The sequence below is a fragment of the Pavona decussata genome, unplaced genomic scaffold (genome assembly GCF_977016875.1).
Source record: "Pavona decussata unplaced genomic scaffold, jaPavDecu1.1 SCAFFOLD_92, whole genome shotgun sequence".
Classification (NCBI taxonomy): Eukaryota; Metazoa; Cnidaria; class Anthozoa; order Scleractinia; family Agariciidae; genus Pavona; species Pavona decussata.
The window spans coordinates 1,525,001-1,537,989 of record NW_028145509.1 but is presented as its reverse complement, the minus strand read 5'-3'; the positions used below and the strand labels follow the sequence as shown (position 1 = coordinate 1,537,989).

Sequence of the window (12,989 nt, the reverse complement as noted above, 5' to 3'; positions counted from 1 at the left end):
TTTAAGCGGTAAATCGAAATAATAACTTCTAGGTAGTACTCGACAGTTGAAACGGTGGAAATTGGGAGAGTTCACAGCGAAGAAATTCCGCTTTCAAAAACAGACCGAATAATCAACGCGAAGGATTAGAGATAGAGGAGGCCAGACCAGTTCAGCGGGGTCATGACGTTATTGCAGAGTTATTTCTGGTATGATTCCTAGTAACACAACGATAAGTATCACGCAATATATCTGAATAAAACCATTCAGACAATTATTTCAATTGCCAAGGGAGGATAGTTTTTAAATATCTGCGAAACATACAATGGGGAATAATTGGGGCTACGTTAAGCATTCTGTGTTATGCCATTAGCCGGGCATCTTGTTATAAAATAATTATGGCTTTTGTTACTTTTAAGGGACTCACAAAAAATGAATTAAAGAGAAAAACAACTGTCCAAATGGGCTATTGCCCAAAGCAAGTAAACTTTCTGACAAATTTGTAACAAGTAAAAGCTTAGTTGACCTACATGTAGCACATAAGCAGAACACTTTCGGAAGGAGGATGTACGGTATAACAACATGTAGACGGTAAATACTTCACGGATCTTTTTAATGAACATAGAAAACACTTTTGAAATACCGTAATCGTTGTAAAACAATAACGAAATAACCTTTGTTCCAGTTGATGGTGTTAATTTAGTCTGCGGCTGCAATGGCTCCGAGATACATTTCGGGTCACGTTTGATTCTTTCCTGGCCATCAAATGCGGCGCGGAGGATGACTCCTTGATGCACCGCTTGACCTTAACAATGCCTGACTTTCAGAGATCATGGACTTGACGACTCTAAAAGTAGGTGTGGCAAAAATTCACTTTGTGGAAGTGCGTCGCCATAAAGCTCCTCGGCCACCACCAGAAGTAGTCAATTCCCTTTGCTGTAAAGATTTCGCCAATGACTTGTATCTCCAACTGCTTTACAATGTCGATAGCAGCTCACATTCACAGATTCCCTCGCTTTATATACCTTTTTAGGGGTTTCTGAATGACCACTTGACATGACCTTTGAAACACACGCGAATCGCAAGTTGACTTGACTGGGGCATGTTTTCCCATCTCTGGTACACTTAGTATAGGCAAACTGACACTCAACCACCCCTCTCTCCAGTCATTTATTTGTAATATCCCAGATTCTGGGAGACACGTGACCGGCCCCAACCAGGGTCTCTCCTCTCTCGCTCCCTGGGAAGTGAAGAGGAGAGACCCTGGGAATGAGGTTGGGAAATTTCATGCCTTGGGAAAAATAAAGAGGTCTAGGAAAAAATGCTCAAAGCAGATATTCAAGCTAATTATTGTTCTTGAATATTCAGACCTTAAAGTTTTGTGCCATTCTTACATGTACTATTAATAATTGTAATAGTTTACATGTACTTCAAATCAGTGTTTGATTTTAACTAGTCCAGTAGCTCATCTGATTAAATGTCTTTTTTTAGACTCCCAGATGGCTGTAAGGAGTATAGGACTTTCTAAACCAGTAAGTAGGATACATATTGGGCATGTATATACATGTACATACTTGTACTTTTGTCTAAAAACATTGACTACATTACTTGCAATCGGACGTTAAAATTTCGGACGTTTAATTTTCGGACAATTTTCGGACAAACATTTCGGACACTGCGCTGAAACATGCTCAAAGTAAATTTACGACTAAAAAACATGAATTAGACTGAAATAAAATCTGTGAAAATGATAGTTTTACTGTATCTTTAAGGTTTTACAGCCGGATACACCAACGAGAAAATAACACAAACTCAATCAAGCTTATGCCTCAAGCAGTGTCTCAAATGCTTACCTTTCCAGTGATAAAAAGAACAACTGAGCAAAGCCGCCTAATCCGAATTCTAAACATACCATGTACATTGGCTTTGAATATGTGATGCTGTCGCCCAGAAAGTACTTTTAAAGTTTTATACTATACTGTAAAAATTTCGGACGGTTTTATATTCGGACACTATTTTTGTCCAAAATTAAAATCGTCCGAAATTTGCTGAAAGGAAGTATAAACGTGTATGGTAACCCCTGTTTTCGAATTGGTAGACTAATAAATAATAAAAGTGCTTTTATTGATCAAAATTTAAGTTCTATCCATGGCCATGGAACAATTCTTTTAGTGCATTTTAGTCATTCTTTTAGAATCTCTGATCAATGGGCGCATACAGGACTTCACTTTTACAAAATGATAGGAAATCAAGGCAATTAATTAACAAACTGTGTAAAATTTTACAGACTATATGTCTCGTGAAGTATAGAATCTTGAAGTTAAAACTATGAAATTGATTAGAAGGAAAAGAAAATTAATTTAACATTAATTTAACCTGATATTCTGGTCATTTTTTATAGACTGTGAAGGATCAAGAAATTGCCAGTAGGTATCACTTGTTACAGACTTTCCCATTCAGCATCTCCTCAGACATTGCCATCTCACTGAAACATCAATGCCCTGAACATTTTAAACTTACGACTGGAAATTACCAAGTGAGTTAAATAGAATTGTGTATGTAGTCACATGTACTAACTTATATTGTTATTATTTTTAGCTTTTTGTATCATTTCTAACGTTGGTGTGATGTCAAACGACCTAACCGACAAAACTGAATGTGAATGTAAACTAATGTAAATTTGCTGCAGGGTGTACAGTCAAAATATTGCATCACACAGTCATACTCTTTAGAGTTATATTGTACCTGAGGGTGTTGGCCAGGAATGAAACAATCTTTGCCTGATGGTCACCTTGGTCAAATACTCAGCAACAGAAAATGTAGAAAATTACTTGACCACTGACTGTTGGTTTCTGCAACCAAGGCTTTTGTGGGAAACAACCACAATGATGTTTATTAGCAAATAACAGCTGGTGATAGGTAGATTTTGACTGATTTTCAAAATTAGTTACTGTATTTCCTACATTTCTATCAACAGGAGGTTGACTATACCATCATTCAAAATCTCTTGCATGGTTTTTGGTTTGTGATTGAGTTCCATTTGGAACACTTGGGCAGTGAAGCCGACCAGTTTGTGGGTAATGTCTGTGTGGAACCCAAAAATTTCCCTTTGGATGTAGAATGTCCAATAAACAAGAAATTCAATCTTGGCATCTCAGAAGAGTTTGAGTTGAAGGTAAGTTATTGGTAAAAGTGATTGATGAGTGATGTGAATGGCTGTATTTCATTTTAGAGGTGTAGCGCCATAGTGTTTGGTGTGTTGGTCAGTGGTTCAAGGCTGAGCATCTGCTGATCTGAAGTCTTCTAAGACCAGAAACTGAATTTTGGAAAAATTGAAATTCAGAGGTCCCTGGTTTAAAGTCCTGCTCTGGATGCTAGCTGGAGTTGTTCCTCAGTAGCTCCAAGTTTAACTCATTCGCCAGGCTTGTACATGTAAATAACCAGCTGATGGACCTGCCTCCTTCCAGTTGGGATTTGTTGATCATGTTATTGTTCAATTAAATTTAGATCATTATTTCTTTGTGAATGGTTAATGCTCAGCCTCACTGGAGCACTTGTGCTATAATCACAATCTGGTACCCAGAGTCCTCAGGCTTTTTGGTCAGCAGGTGGGCGCCAGGAGAGACTCTGGGAACATCGAAAAAATTCATATTTTTTGATTGTCTTTTTTCCTTAACGGTTTCCATTGTTTTACCGCAGAAATCCTGCGGTAATAAAATCTGATGTCCCCAGAGTCTCTCCTGGCGACTAACCGCTTGCCAAAGAGCTTGAGGATTCTGGGTACGATGATTGCTATAATCACTGCTGAGGGTAATTAATACAGTTTATTACCGTTGTTGTTGTTGTTGTTGTTATTATTATTATTATTATTATTATTATTATTTTAACAGCACTATTTTACACTGCTAAAAAGGAAAAAAAGATTTAAAACCAGACATTTTCGATTGATCAAGCCGTCTTCAGGGTAAAAAGACTGTCCGCTACATGCATATTTTACAGTATGTGCTTCAGGTGATTCCTGATGGGAACAGTTTAGCTACGTAAGAATGGACTTGTTTGTTCACACTGGGTCTCCAATTTGTTGGATCATTAAGCCTTCAATTATTCTGCACTTGTGAAAAGATTGGGCCCTACAAAGTATTCACCAACTAAATGAATGGGTTGGATTCTCGCGTAGAACAGGAGTTGGTGGTTTCAAATCTTGGTGTAAGCATCAACAAGGGTCTTTAACCCATTTCAGTCTTACAGTACATGTAGTACTGTTTTCTTTGCCCAATTTTACAAAATGGCAAAGAAAAACATAATGTTCATGGGTGATGTACCATTTAAAAGGTCTTCATGAGTGAAATTTGTTTCTTGTGTCAAGATAACTGAAGGAAGTCAGGTCTTTGACATATATAGTTTCAAAACGTCAAAATTAAAAATTACAAAATTTCACTGATCGTTTCATGGGATAGGTCTACCCCCAAATTGTAGCTTAATTTGCAGTTTTTAATGCATAGAAAGTTCTGTCCAGGAGATATTGTCAGAGTCTGTAAGTGCATCAAATTGAAACATTTGAAAAATTGTAGAAGTGGTAAACCACATCATATATACCAGGGGGTACTATTTTTTCTTTAAATACGTAGATCTTTCCAAGACCAGTTTGCTGGCAAAATTTCAATGCAGTTGACTAATTATTGACTAAGTTATGATTTGGATTTGGGTAACCACTAGTGGGTTACCGGGAGGAAAAGGTTAACCCTATAAGTTGCTTGCCATGCCAACTGCAGGGGATGCATCCCCCATTACGCCAAACAATGTGGTCGTGTTTTTGTTTTGTCTGCTTATTTATTGAACGTGGAATGGCAATATTGATGGTTGATATCCCATTGGCACTAAGCCAATTAAAACTCTGTAATTGCATTATCCAATGATCCAGTTTTTAATAATGATTATTATACAATGTGGTATTTCCTTAGCAGACTGATTCATCATCTCCTCGGAGCTGTGACCCACCTGACTGGGATCCCCTTGAGTCTGGTATGCCCAGCAGGAAGGACACCACACTGTCCAGTGCAAGCAGTGGGGTCAGCAGTGGCTCCCCACTCAGCCACTCTCCTGCTGCCAGCCGATCATCAAACTCCAGTTTGTCACCTAGGCAACAGTCCCCTGTGGAGTGGCAACATGGTGTCATCTGGGGAAACTTTGTAGATGGCAACAATGCTCTGCCCCCACCCCCAGACACTGCTCCAATATGGGGACCTTACCATGAAAACGAGGTACATGTAGGCTTGTTTGTAGAAAATTAGTCCTTAAGAAGCGCCTTGGTGGCTAAATAGAGCTTTTACAGTGCATAACACAATAACATTGACATTGCTGAAACAGATGTTATTTTCTGGTTTGTAAAACTCAAATCACTTGAACTGATGACCCAAAATCCCAGAAAATGGCATCTTCGCAAAGTGTTAAATTTAAAAATTTCCCTTCATTTGCGGATGTGTGGGGAGGGTGTTTCGAGACATCCCTATGGGCTAGCACATTAATCTTTTAGTGCTCAAAACTGGTGGTTGTTTTGTTTCTAGATCTGTACCTCCTGATCAACATACTACATTGCTGATTATGGCTGCCAGTTGCACTTTCTTATGGAGAATTTATCACTGCTTTTTTGAGCCCAAACAAATATTACCAGTTTTCCTTGTTGTTAACCCATTAGTATAACATGCCATGTATGGCTATTTTAGTCCTTAGCCTGACCAAGTTTGACTGTACACACCTGTATGTGTTTTAAGTTCATCAGTAAGACAAAATGGCCTTTGGTTTGTTTTTGACTGATTGTCAATTACTTCTGAGTTATCGCCTGAACTACAAAATGAAATTCAGTAAACCTGTAGTGAAGCAATCAAGTAATATTTTATGATTCTGTTTGTCTCCATTTAGGTTTGCAAGCTCTGGCCACCATATGTTGACTTGGATGACTTCTCCAGGTAAGAAAAAGGTCCTCTAGTATTGCGGTATTGTAGTGTGATTCCAAAAAAACACTTAAATTAGATGGGTGGTTATTGTGTCATGTGGTACATGTACCATTCATTCCTCTTCAATGCTTCCTTGAATTGTTGTGTATTCCAGCCGTCTCATCTCGCAACATTAGGGACCTTCACATCAGAGTAAGAGTACGAGATTGAGTACAAGTATGACTTTCAAATTTCAGACTAATCACATTCCCCAGAACTGTTACTAATTCCGGTAGTTCACCAGCACATAAGGAGGTCCAAGAAACAAGATTAATGGGACATATGGTTATTTGAACCACACAAACTAGATTTCAAAAGTCGTAGGTGTAGTAAAATCGGAAGGTCCCTATTCTCTATCAGGAGAAAGTGACCAAAATTTCTTCTGCAGTGTGCAATACGCATTTTAGGGTTAATTTGATTTGAAGATGTACATGTTCACATTAGCTTGTATAGAACAGAAATGCTTAGGCCTTTTTCTCTCATTGAGGTTGTTTGAAAAATCCTTCAATTTGGGTGAATTTGCTGAATATCACAAATCGAACATTTCATGCTAGTCAGTACTGCTCAGCACTTTATAGTTTTGTCCACAGAAACTACCTTGAAGCATATAACACAAAGTGCTCAATAGCAAAAACTTTACAACAGCACAAGTTACCCTCTTCAAGTTAACTGCAGTAGCTCATATAGGATGGGATAAATGAATGAATGAATGAATGAATGAATGAATGAATGAATGAATGAATGAATGAATGAATGAATGAATGAATGAATGAATGAATGAATGAATGAATGAATGAATGAATGAATGAGTGAGTGAATGAATGAATGAATGAATGAATAATTAAACAAATGGGAATTTCAGGGGAAATGCTGAGAGTGGCTATTCTGTCCATTGTTTCCTGATCTAATTGGAATCTGAAAACGTTGGTCTTTATGAAGGGCAGAAAACCCTAGGAGCAAGGGAAACAACTAGCAACAAACTCAACCCACATATGGTGTCAACTCTGGGAATCAAACCCGAGCCACACTGGTGGAAGGCGAGTGTTCTCACCAATGGGCCATCCATGTCCCCCCTTTATGTTACCTGCAAAAGGTGCTAAGTGCTTGTTTATATTTGTTAGGAAAGAAGGCCAAATAAATAAAAATGAGCAGTATGCTCAGACTCTTCAGGAGTTGGAGCGTGGAAGCCCCCCAGATACAATACTTGGTAGTGAGCTGTTACAGACGCGTGAGACTGGAGACCAAGGGAATGAGCAGAGCTGGTTGGGACAGGTAAGATGGTTGACTGCTACATGTTCAAAAACTGCTTGTTTTATGCTGCATTTTCCGGTGGTGAAAACATCAATTTAAAATGTCAGAGTGGTGTTTCTAGTCTGCTATGTCTTCATCCCTATCTGAACAACTATTGATACACTTTAGTACTGCTTGATTCAAATGAATAGTCATGATCATAAGGGCTTCCTCCAGGGGATCAAAAGTTAAAAGCATTGTGTACAGCATAATGAAAAGGGTCTCAGGACAGCCCTGCTCAGTAGCTTTCATCTCAGTCACAGTGGTCACACTTCAGGGACTCATCCACAAACTCAAAAGTTAGAACCACCGTGTACAGGTTGATAAACATCAATGTTAGTTTTTGATCTCACTGCCCGCATTGGTTTTGACGATTTTCAGTACGGTTTGACAGTTGACTGTCTGCTTCGAGTCTTGATTCGCGACTCGATCCTGCATTCGCATGCGATTCTCGACTCTATCCTTTATACTCGATACTCATGCGATCCATTTCTTACAGGACGCCTCCCATCACGGCCTTACTATTGACATCCTCGAGAGCAAAGCTGAGAAAAAGAAGAAAACGAAGGAGGAACACAGGCGGCTGCTTCAGGAGCGTAGAAGCCTCCTGCAGCAGCAGGATAGGGAAAAACAGGAAAGAGATGATCGCAAACTTGCCGAGGAACTGGCCTACAATGACCTCAAGGCCGCGCGCCAGGCTGCCGGGTTTGTTTCCTGACCCCAGGTGCATTATGAAGCCATACCCCAGTGTGATCTCCCGGGGGCCCCCATGAGGCTGGGGGGCTTCAGTAGCCAAGCCGGAAGTGACATCTCTGGAGAGCTCGATGCATTCAGCGGGCTAAGCAGCTTCCGTGGGTCTTGTGCGTCCCCATTGGCTAATAATGATGAGGTCATCGATGCATCAAAGATGACATCAGGCAATGGGGACATCCGGGTGCAGGAGTAAAGTGACGGCACCACTCTTCATTAAGCAGTCTTTTGTGTAACTGATTATTGGTCAAAGCGTGTTTTTGTGTCCCATAGGCTAGATCAGGAAATCCAACCGAGTGGTTAAGTACGGGGTTTTTTGTTTTAGGCGTTTTATCGCCTTTTTTTTTTTTTTACCGTGTGTTTGATTAGGGCCAGTCTGACTGGATGTGTTTGACTTTCGTGTTGCAATTTTTTTAAAAATTTTATTTTCAGTGTCGGCCAGTGGTTTAGGCTTTCAATGAAAAATCCGTTCAGGTTTTTCAGGAAAATGAACGCTTCGGTCTAAATTTAATCTTTTGAGAAGGATCGTGTGAGATTTTTTTTTCTCTTTGTAGGCTGCGATAAAAAAAAAAAAAAAAAAAAAAAAATCAGCCTTTTGGCTTCTCACGTCAAGGGAAACATGCCCTAGCTTTGTGTTGAGTTCATGTTTAAGATGTGACACGGCTAGGTCATCAGGTGTGCACGTGATCAATATTAAATGGAGTGACAAGCATTAGAACAAAAAACAAAACGTTACATGACGCTCCATCGAGTCTTAATTTCTAAAAAATTATGTTTGATGTGAATCAATTTGACAAGTTTTTTGGCTATTGGCTGTTTAAATGTTAGCCATTTGTGGATTCTCTTAATAGAGTTTTACAAATTCGGGGGAAAAAAGTCAGTGAAAATGGAAATCATTTGTCATTTTTTATTTTTGTGATGTGAGTTTTTCTCCTTGAAAGCCTCGCAAGTGCAAAAGTAGGAATTTGTTGTTCGAAGTCGTATACAGTGAAAGCATATTTGCTATAGTGTTGAATAAGTTAAGATATAAATTTTTGACGAAAGTTTTTCAAACGTTTTGTCGTTGAAGAATTTACTGGCCTCCAATCGAATTTGTGGTTTAGTCACTGTAACACAGTGTAACAGTAGTATGGCGTTTCTTCATTTGTTTGTCACGCAATGCTTCAGAAGCGTTTCGTGACAAAGGAAAGAACCTCGCGAAGGAGACCAGCAGTAGTAGTCAATTTTGTAGGCGAAATATTTATGACTCTTAACTGACTTAAGGCATTCCTTTGTTCTTTCAAGAATTATTAGCAATCCCGTGACTAACGTGGTTTTATATATATCGTGATAAAATTGTTGTGATTTGACCACTTGACAATTTTTCGTGTCGTACTTAAGAATGGATGTGTTTCGTTTTTTTAGATTGAATTGGAATATTAAGCGAACAAAGCTGTAAAATAGAATTGTGAAGTTATATTTTTGGCTAGGTCAGCGATAAACTCAAACAATGCTTAGTTGTGTTAAATGTAACTATGGTGATGTAATCAAGTTACTTGCATTGCATTTTCGTTAGGAACGTTATTCAAGGTTGTCCAATTTTTGGCTTTGCTTTACGATATTATCGCTTTGTTTTTTTTTTTTTTTTTTTTTGATGTTTTTGCATTCGTGTTTGTCACTGTTTCAAGTAAATTCAATGTTTGTTTGTTTTTTTTTTTCGGTGTAATTTAATTTTGTTAGAAATAGGTTTTTAGCTTTATTCAATAGTTTACAAGAAAACATAATTTTTACTCAGGGTATATGCAACTCCTTGTCGAAAAGACCAATTATTTTGTATTTCTACGTAGAATGCCATTGGTTTCTATTGGAGCATTTAGGCCAGAACAATCTTCCATCTAAAAATTAAGTGACCCGCAATGCTCAAATGTGTGTTCATATTTCATCATCAGCGGTTTGAATTTTTTTTAATCTTTAAGAAAAATATCTGAGTGCTGGCGTATATAAATGTCTCGGCTCTTTTCTGTGTGTATGAAGGGAGCGGGTTTTTTTTTAATTCTAAAAGGCGATTTATCAGCGATATTTAGCCGATAAAAATATGTGTAAAATATTACAATCTACAGAGGTGAATAGATCGAGAAATTTTGGCGCCAAAAAAAGACTTGGCGCCACATGCCACTTTTCGCGGCATTCTGTATTTGGGCAACTCGTCATTTGCTTTTCGGCGTTGGCTTTCATTTGTCCGCAGGGAAGAGTGAGTGGTTGTTGTTTTGCAAGACAAGTCAATCTACGAGTGCGTTTGTCCCAATGAATGATTGAAAGCCAAACGACCTTGAAGCAGTGGATCTGTTGCGTGATTATATCCTTGATTTTAGTGCGTTAGATAATGAAGACGACTGGAAATAGCACACTGAAAAAAAAAAAAAAAAAAAAAAAAACGAAAACTCACGTTGTCATATCAGTATATTTTATTGTACAATAATTTGTATCTTGTAACTCCCAGTAAGAGGTTAATAAAAATTGTGAATAAATTGTATCACTGTTTGAACAATTCTGTGATTTTTTTGTCGCTTATCCCCCGGACTATAGGTGATAGGCAGGTTCAAAGTCATTAGACCTAGAGGGGTTTGAATGTTCATCGATTCGTATCTCCACATTTCTCCTGGTTTCCCCGATGTAATCAACATTGCAAGAACAGTCCTCTTTTTAGACCACATGTGATCTGTGAATGTTTTTGTCTTTAAGGTTGAGGACGATGAAAATGTCTTTGAAACCCGTTTTATTGTATAATAGTTTTGCTTCACTTCCTTTTTGGTTTGGTTTTACAGTCAACCCAGGTCACGCGTGAACAGTATTTCCAAGAATGAAATGAACATTCGAATTTCTCTTTGTAATGTCCGACGTGTGAATGGAATGTTGGACATTTCTCTAAAAATCGTTCCGAAAAAGACGCATCAAGGACGGTGCCTACTAATACCGAAGTATTTTTGTGCGGTTTATGACTATGCGAGAAAAGCAGATCTTAGCAAGGCCTATTGGAATCCAAAAAGAAAATTGGGGGTAACCATGCATTTTTCAGAGATAATTAAGCAATAATATCTCTAAAAAGCGCCAAAATATAAAGCAATGTATGGGATTTTTTCCTAAATTGAAGCTTAATTATCTCTGAAAAATGCATGGTTACCCCCAATTTTCTTTTGAGATACCAAAAGCATTTGGTAAGTTCTGCTTTATCCGTATAGTTTTAAACCGCGCAAAAATATTCCTGTATTAGTAGGCACCACCCATAGGAAACCCGATTATCTCGAGATGCGCAGAACGTATGCGCAGTAACAATAGTAGGCACCGTCCTTAACTGAAAAAAAGATTCAAAATACTTGAGAAACAATTGTTATTCTTGAAATATTCAATTTTGCGATGTAAAGAAAAATGCATAGCTTTATCCTGTCAATAAGCTAGGGAAATTTATGCGGGAACTCTGAAATCTCGTTGGCGATGTTCAAAACTGACATGTAAATTTCAAAACTCCGTTCAAATTTCGAAAATACCGTTCACGCGTGACCTGGGTTGACTGTAATCTTTTAACTTTGTAGCCTTGTAAAATAGTTTTGTAATAAGGAAGTGGATATTATTATTATTATTATTATTATTATTATTATTACTGTTATTATTATTATTATTATTATTATTATTATTATTATTAATGATGAATTATTCTAGAAAGTGACACAGACATACATGTACTCGCAAAAAAAAAAAGAAATTCGAGTGCTCCTATCAGGGGCCTTTCAATTACTAGTTCGGATGCTCTTCCACTAACGTACAGGAGATTTGTTTTGTTTTTATTTTTCATTTATTTTATTTTATTTACCACACGTTCGACTTACCGCAATACCGCAAACCCCAATGTCCCCCTCCGATCGACTTGCGCGAATTTCACTGCAGTTGCACGGTGAAGAAATCATTGGTCTGAATCTTGTCAGATGTGACTCCTCTGCCTTTCTGCGCCCTATGCACAAAGTTTACAAACTAATCACCATATCTGCTAATTGTACATGCATTTCCGGTCAGCGAATGTTTTCTATTGTTTTGCGATAAGCCGCTGCCTGTTTGAATTTGGTAATTATAACTATCATGAAATGGAAATGCGGGCTCATATATAAGTCACAGGAACCGCGATATTTCATCACAGTTTAGCGGGAACGAGACGAATAAGCGCGCCCTTTCGAAATAGTGATCGATCATGCCATGAAAAGAAAACCGTAAGATGCACAACACCAGGAAAAAAAGGAGAGGATTTCTAAGGTCTGCAAACAAAGGGATACCAGAGAAATGCGAAGACAATTTTTAAAAGAGAGAGGGACGCATTCTTCTGCTAAGGAATTGGCGCGTGTTTGTTATGTGAAATGGAAGGCATTGCATCGAGACAAATAAAGGGCCATGGACAGAACCAAGGTAAGGCCCGCTTATTTAAACGAAGGAGACTTAAGTTACAACAGAAGAGCGTTTGGTTAGAAAGTCACAATATTTAATCCAAGCCTGGCAAAAAGTCGACTAACATGATCATCGCCAAGGTAATTGTCCAAGGGGTAAGCGTCATATCATTAGGGACCTTCAGATTTTACTACGAGTACGAGATTGAGTACGAGTACGATTTTTCAAATCTAGTTTGCGTGGTTCAAATAACTGCTTGTCGCACCAATCTTGTTTCTTAGGCCTCCTTATGCGCTGATAAACAAAGGGAATTAGTGAGAGTTCTGGGGACGTTACTAGTCTGAAATTTGAAAGTCGCACTCGAACTCAATCTCGTACTCGTGCTCTGATCTGAAGGTCGTTACTGATAGTGGAGGAGTGCGGTCATGAGTGCGGTCCTTAAAATTGCATCAATCCACTGACTCATTTTCAGAACAGAAGGTATCAGGGGCACCCAAAGACAATTTTATCTCAGATCCTTTGAAACGTTATTTCAGGCGATCTGGAGTGGCTTTAAAGCTCTACAGG

General features: G+C 38.4%; 3 protein-coding genes and 1 long non-coding RNA gene across 16 annotated transcripts in view; 2 read left to right on the top strand and 2 right to left on the bottom strand.

Annotated features, from left to right (window-relative positions):
• The window catches only part of LOC146473783 (uncharacterized), a 158,870-nt gene that overhangs the window by 65,797 nt on the left and 80,084 nt on the right, over positions 1 to 12,989 (bottom strand). The gene's annotated exons all lie outside the window — the stretch shown is intronic.
• LOC146473791 (uncharacterized) overlaps positions 1 to 12,989 on the bottom strand; it is a 76,479-nt gene that overhangs the window by 47,169 nt on the left and 16,321 nt on the right. The gene's annotated exons all lie outside the window — the stretch shown is intronic.
• LOC146473793 (uncharacterized) lies at positions 2,355 to 10,539 on the top strand. 4 transcript variants are annotated; one of them, XM_085117810.1, is made up of 6 exons: positions 2,355 to 2,515; positions 2,957 to 3,154; positions 4,944 to 5,240; positions 5,899 to 5,945; positions 7,094 to 7,244; positions 7,762 to 10,539. In XM_085117810.1, exons 3-6 carry the CDS (start codon positions 5,004 to 5,006, stop codon positions 7,978 to 7,980), a joined length of 654 nt encoding a protein of 217 aa, XP_084973936.1. In that variant the 5' UTR covers positions 2,355 to 2,515; positions 2,957 to 3,154; positions 4,944 to 5,003; the 3' UTR covers positions 7,981 to 10,539. The 4 variants fall into 4 exon arrangements, with proteins under 4 accessions (XP_084973936.1, XP_084973935.1, XP_084973938.1 ...); XM_085117809.1 differs by having other exon boundaries at positions 4,941 to 5,240; XM_085117812.1 differs by lacking the exons at positions 2,355 to 2,515; positions 2,957 to 3,154 and adding an exon at positions 3,179 to 3,789.
• LOC146473792 (uncharacterized) overlaps positions 12,177 to 12,989 on the top strand; it is a 12,550-nt gene continuing 11,737 nt past the window's right edge. For all 8 annotated transcript variants that reach the window (XR_014866302.1, XR_014866298.1, XR_014866303.1 and 5 more), the window contains exon 1: positions 12,177 to 12,443. This is a non-coding gene — a long non-coding RNA (uncharacterized LOC146473792). The remainder of the gene's footprint in view (positions 12,444 to 12,989) is intronic.

Coding starts and splice junctions, on each gene's coding strand:
- LOC146473793 (XM_085117810.1), top strand. CDS start 5,004: ATGCCCAGCAGGAAGGACACCACACTGTCCAGTGCAAGCAGTGGGGTC. Junction 5,241..5,898: donor GACCTTACCATGAAAACGAG/GTACATGTAGGC, acceptor GTCTCCATTTAG/GTTTGCAAGCTCTGGCCACC. Junction 5,946..7,093: donor GACTTGGATGACTTCTCCAG/GTAAGAAAAAGG, acceptor TATATTTGTTAG/GAAAGAAGGCCAAATAAATA.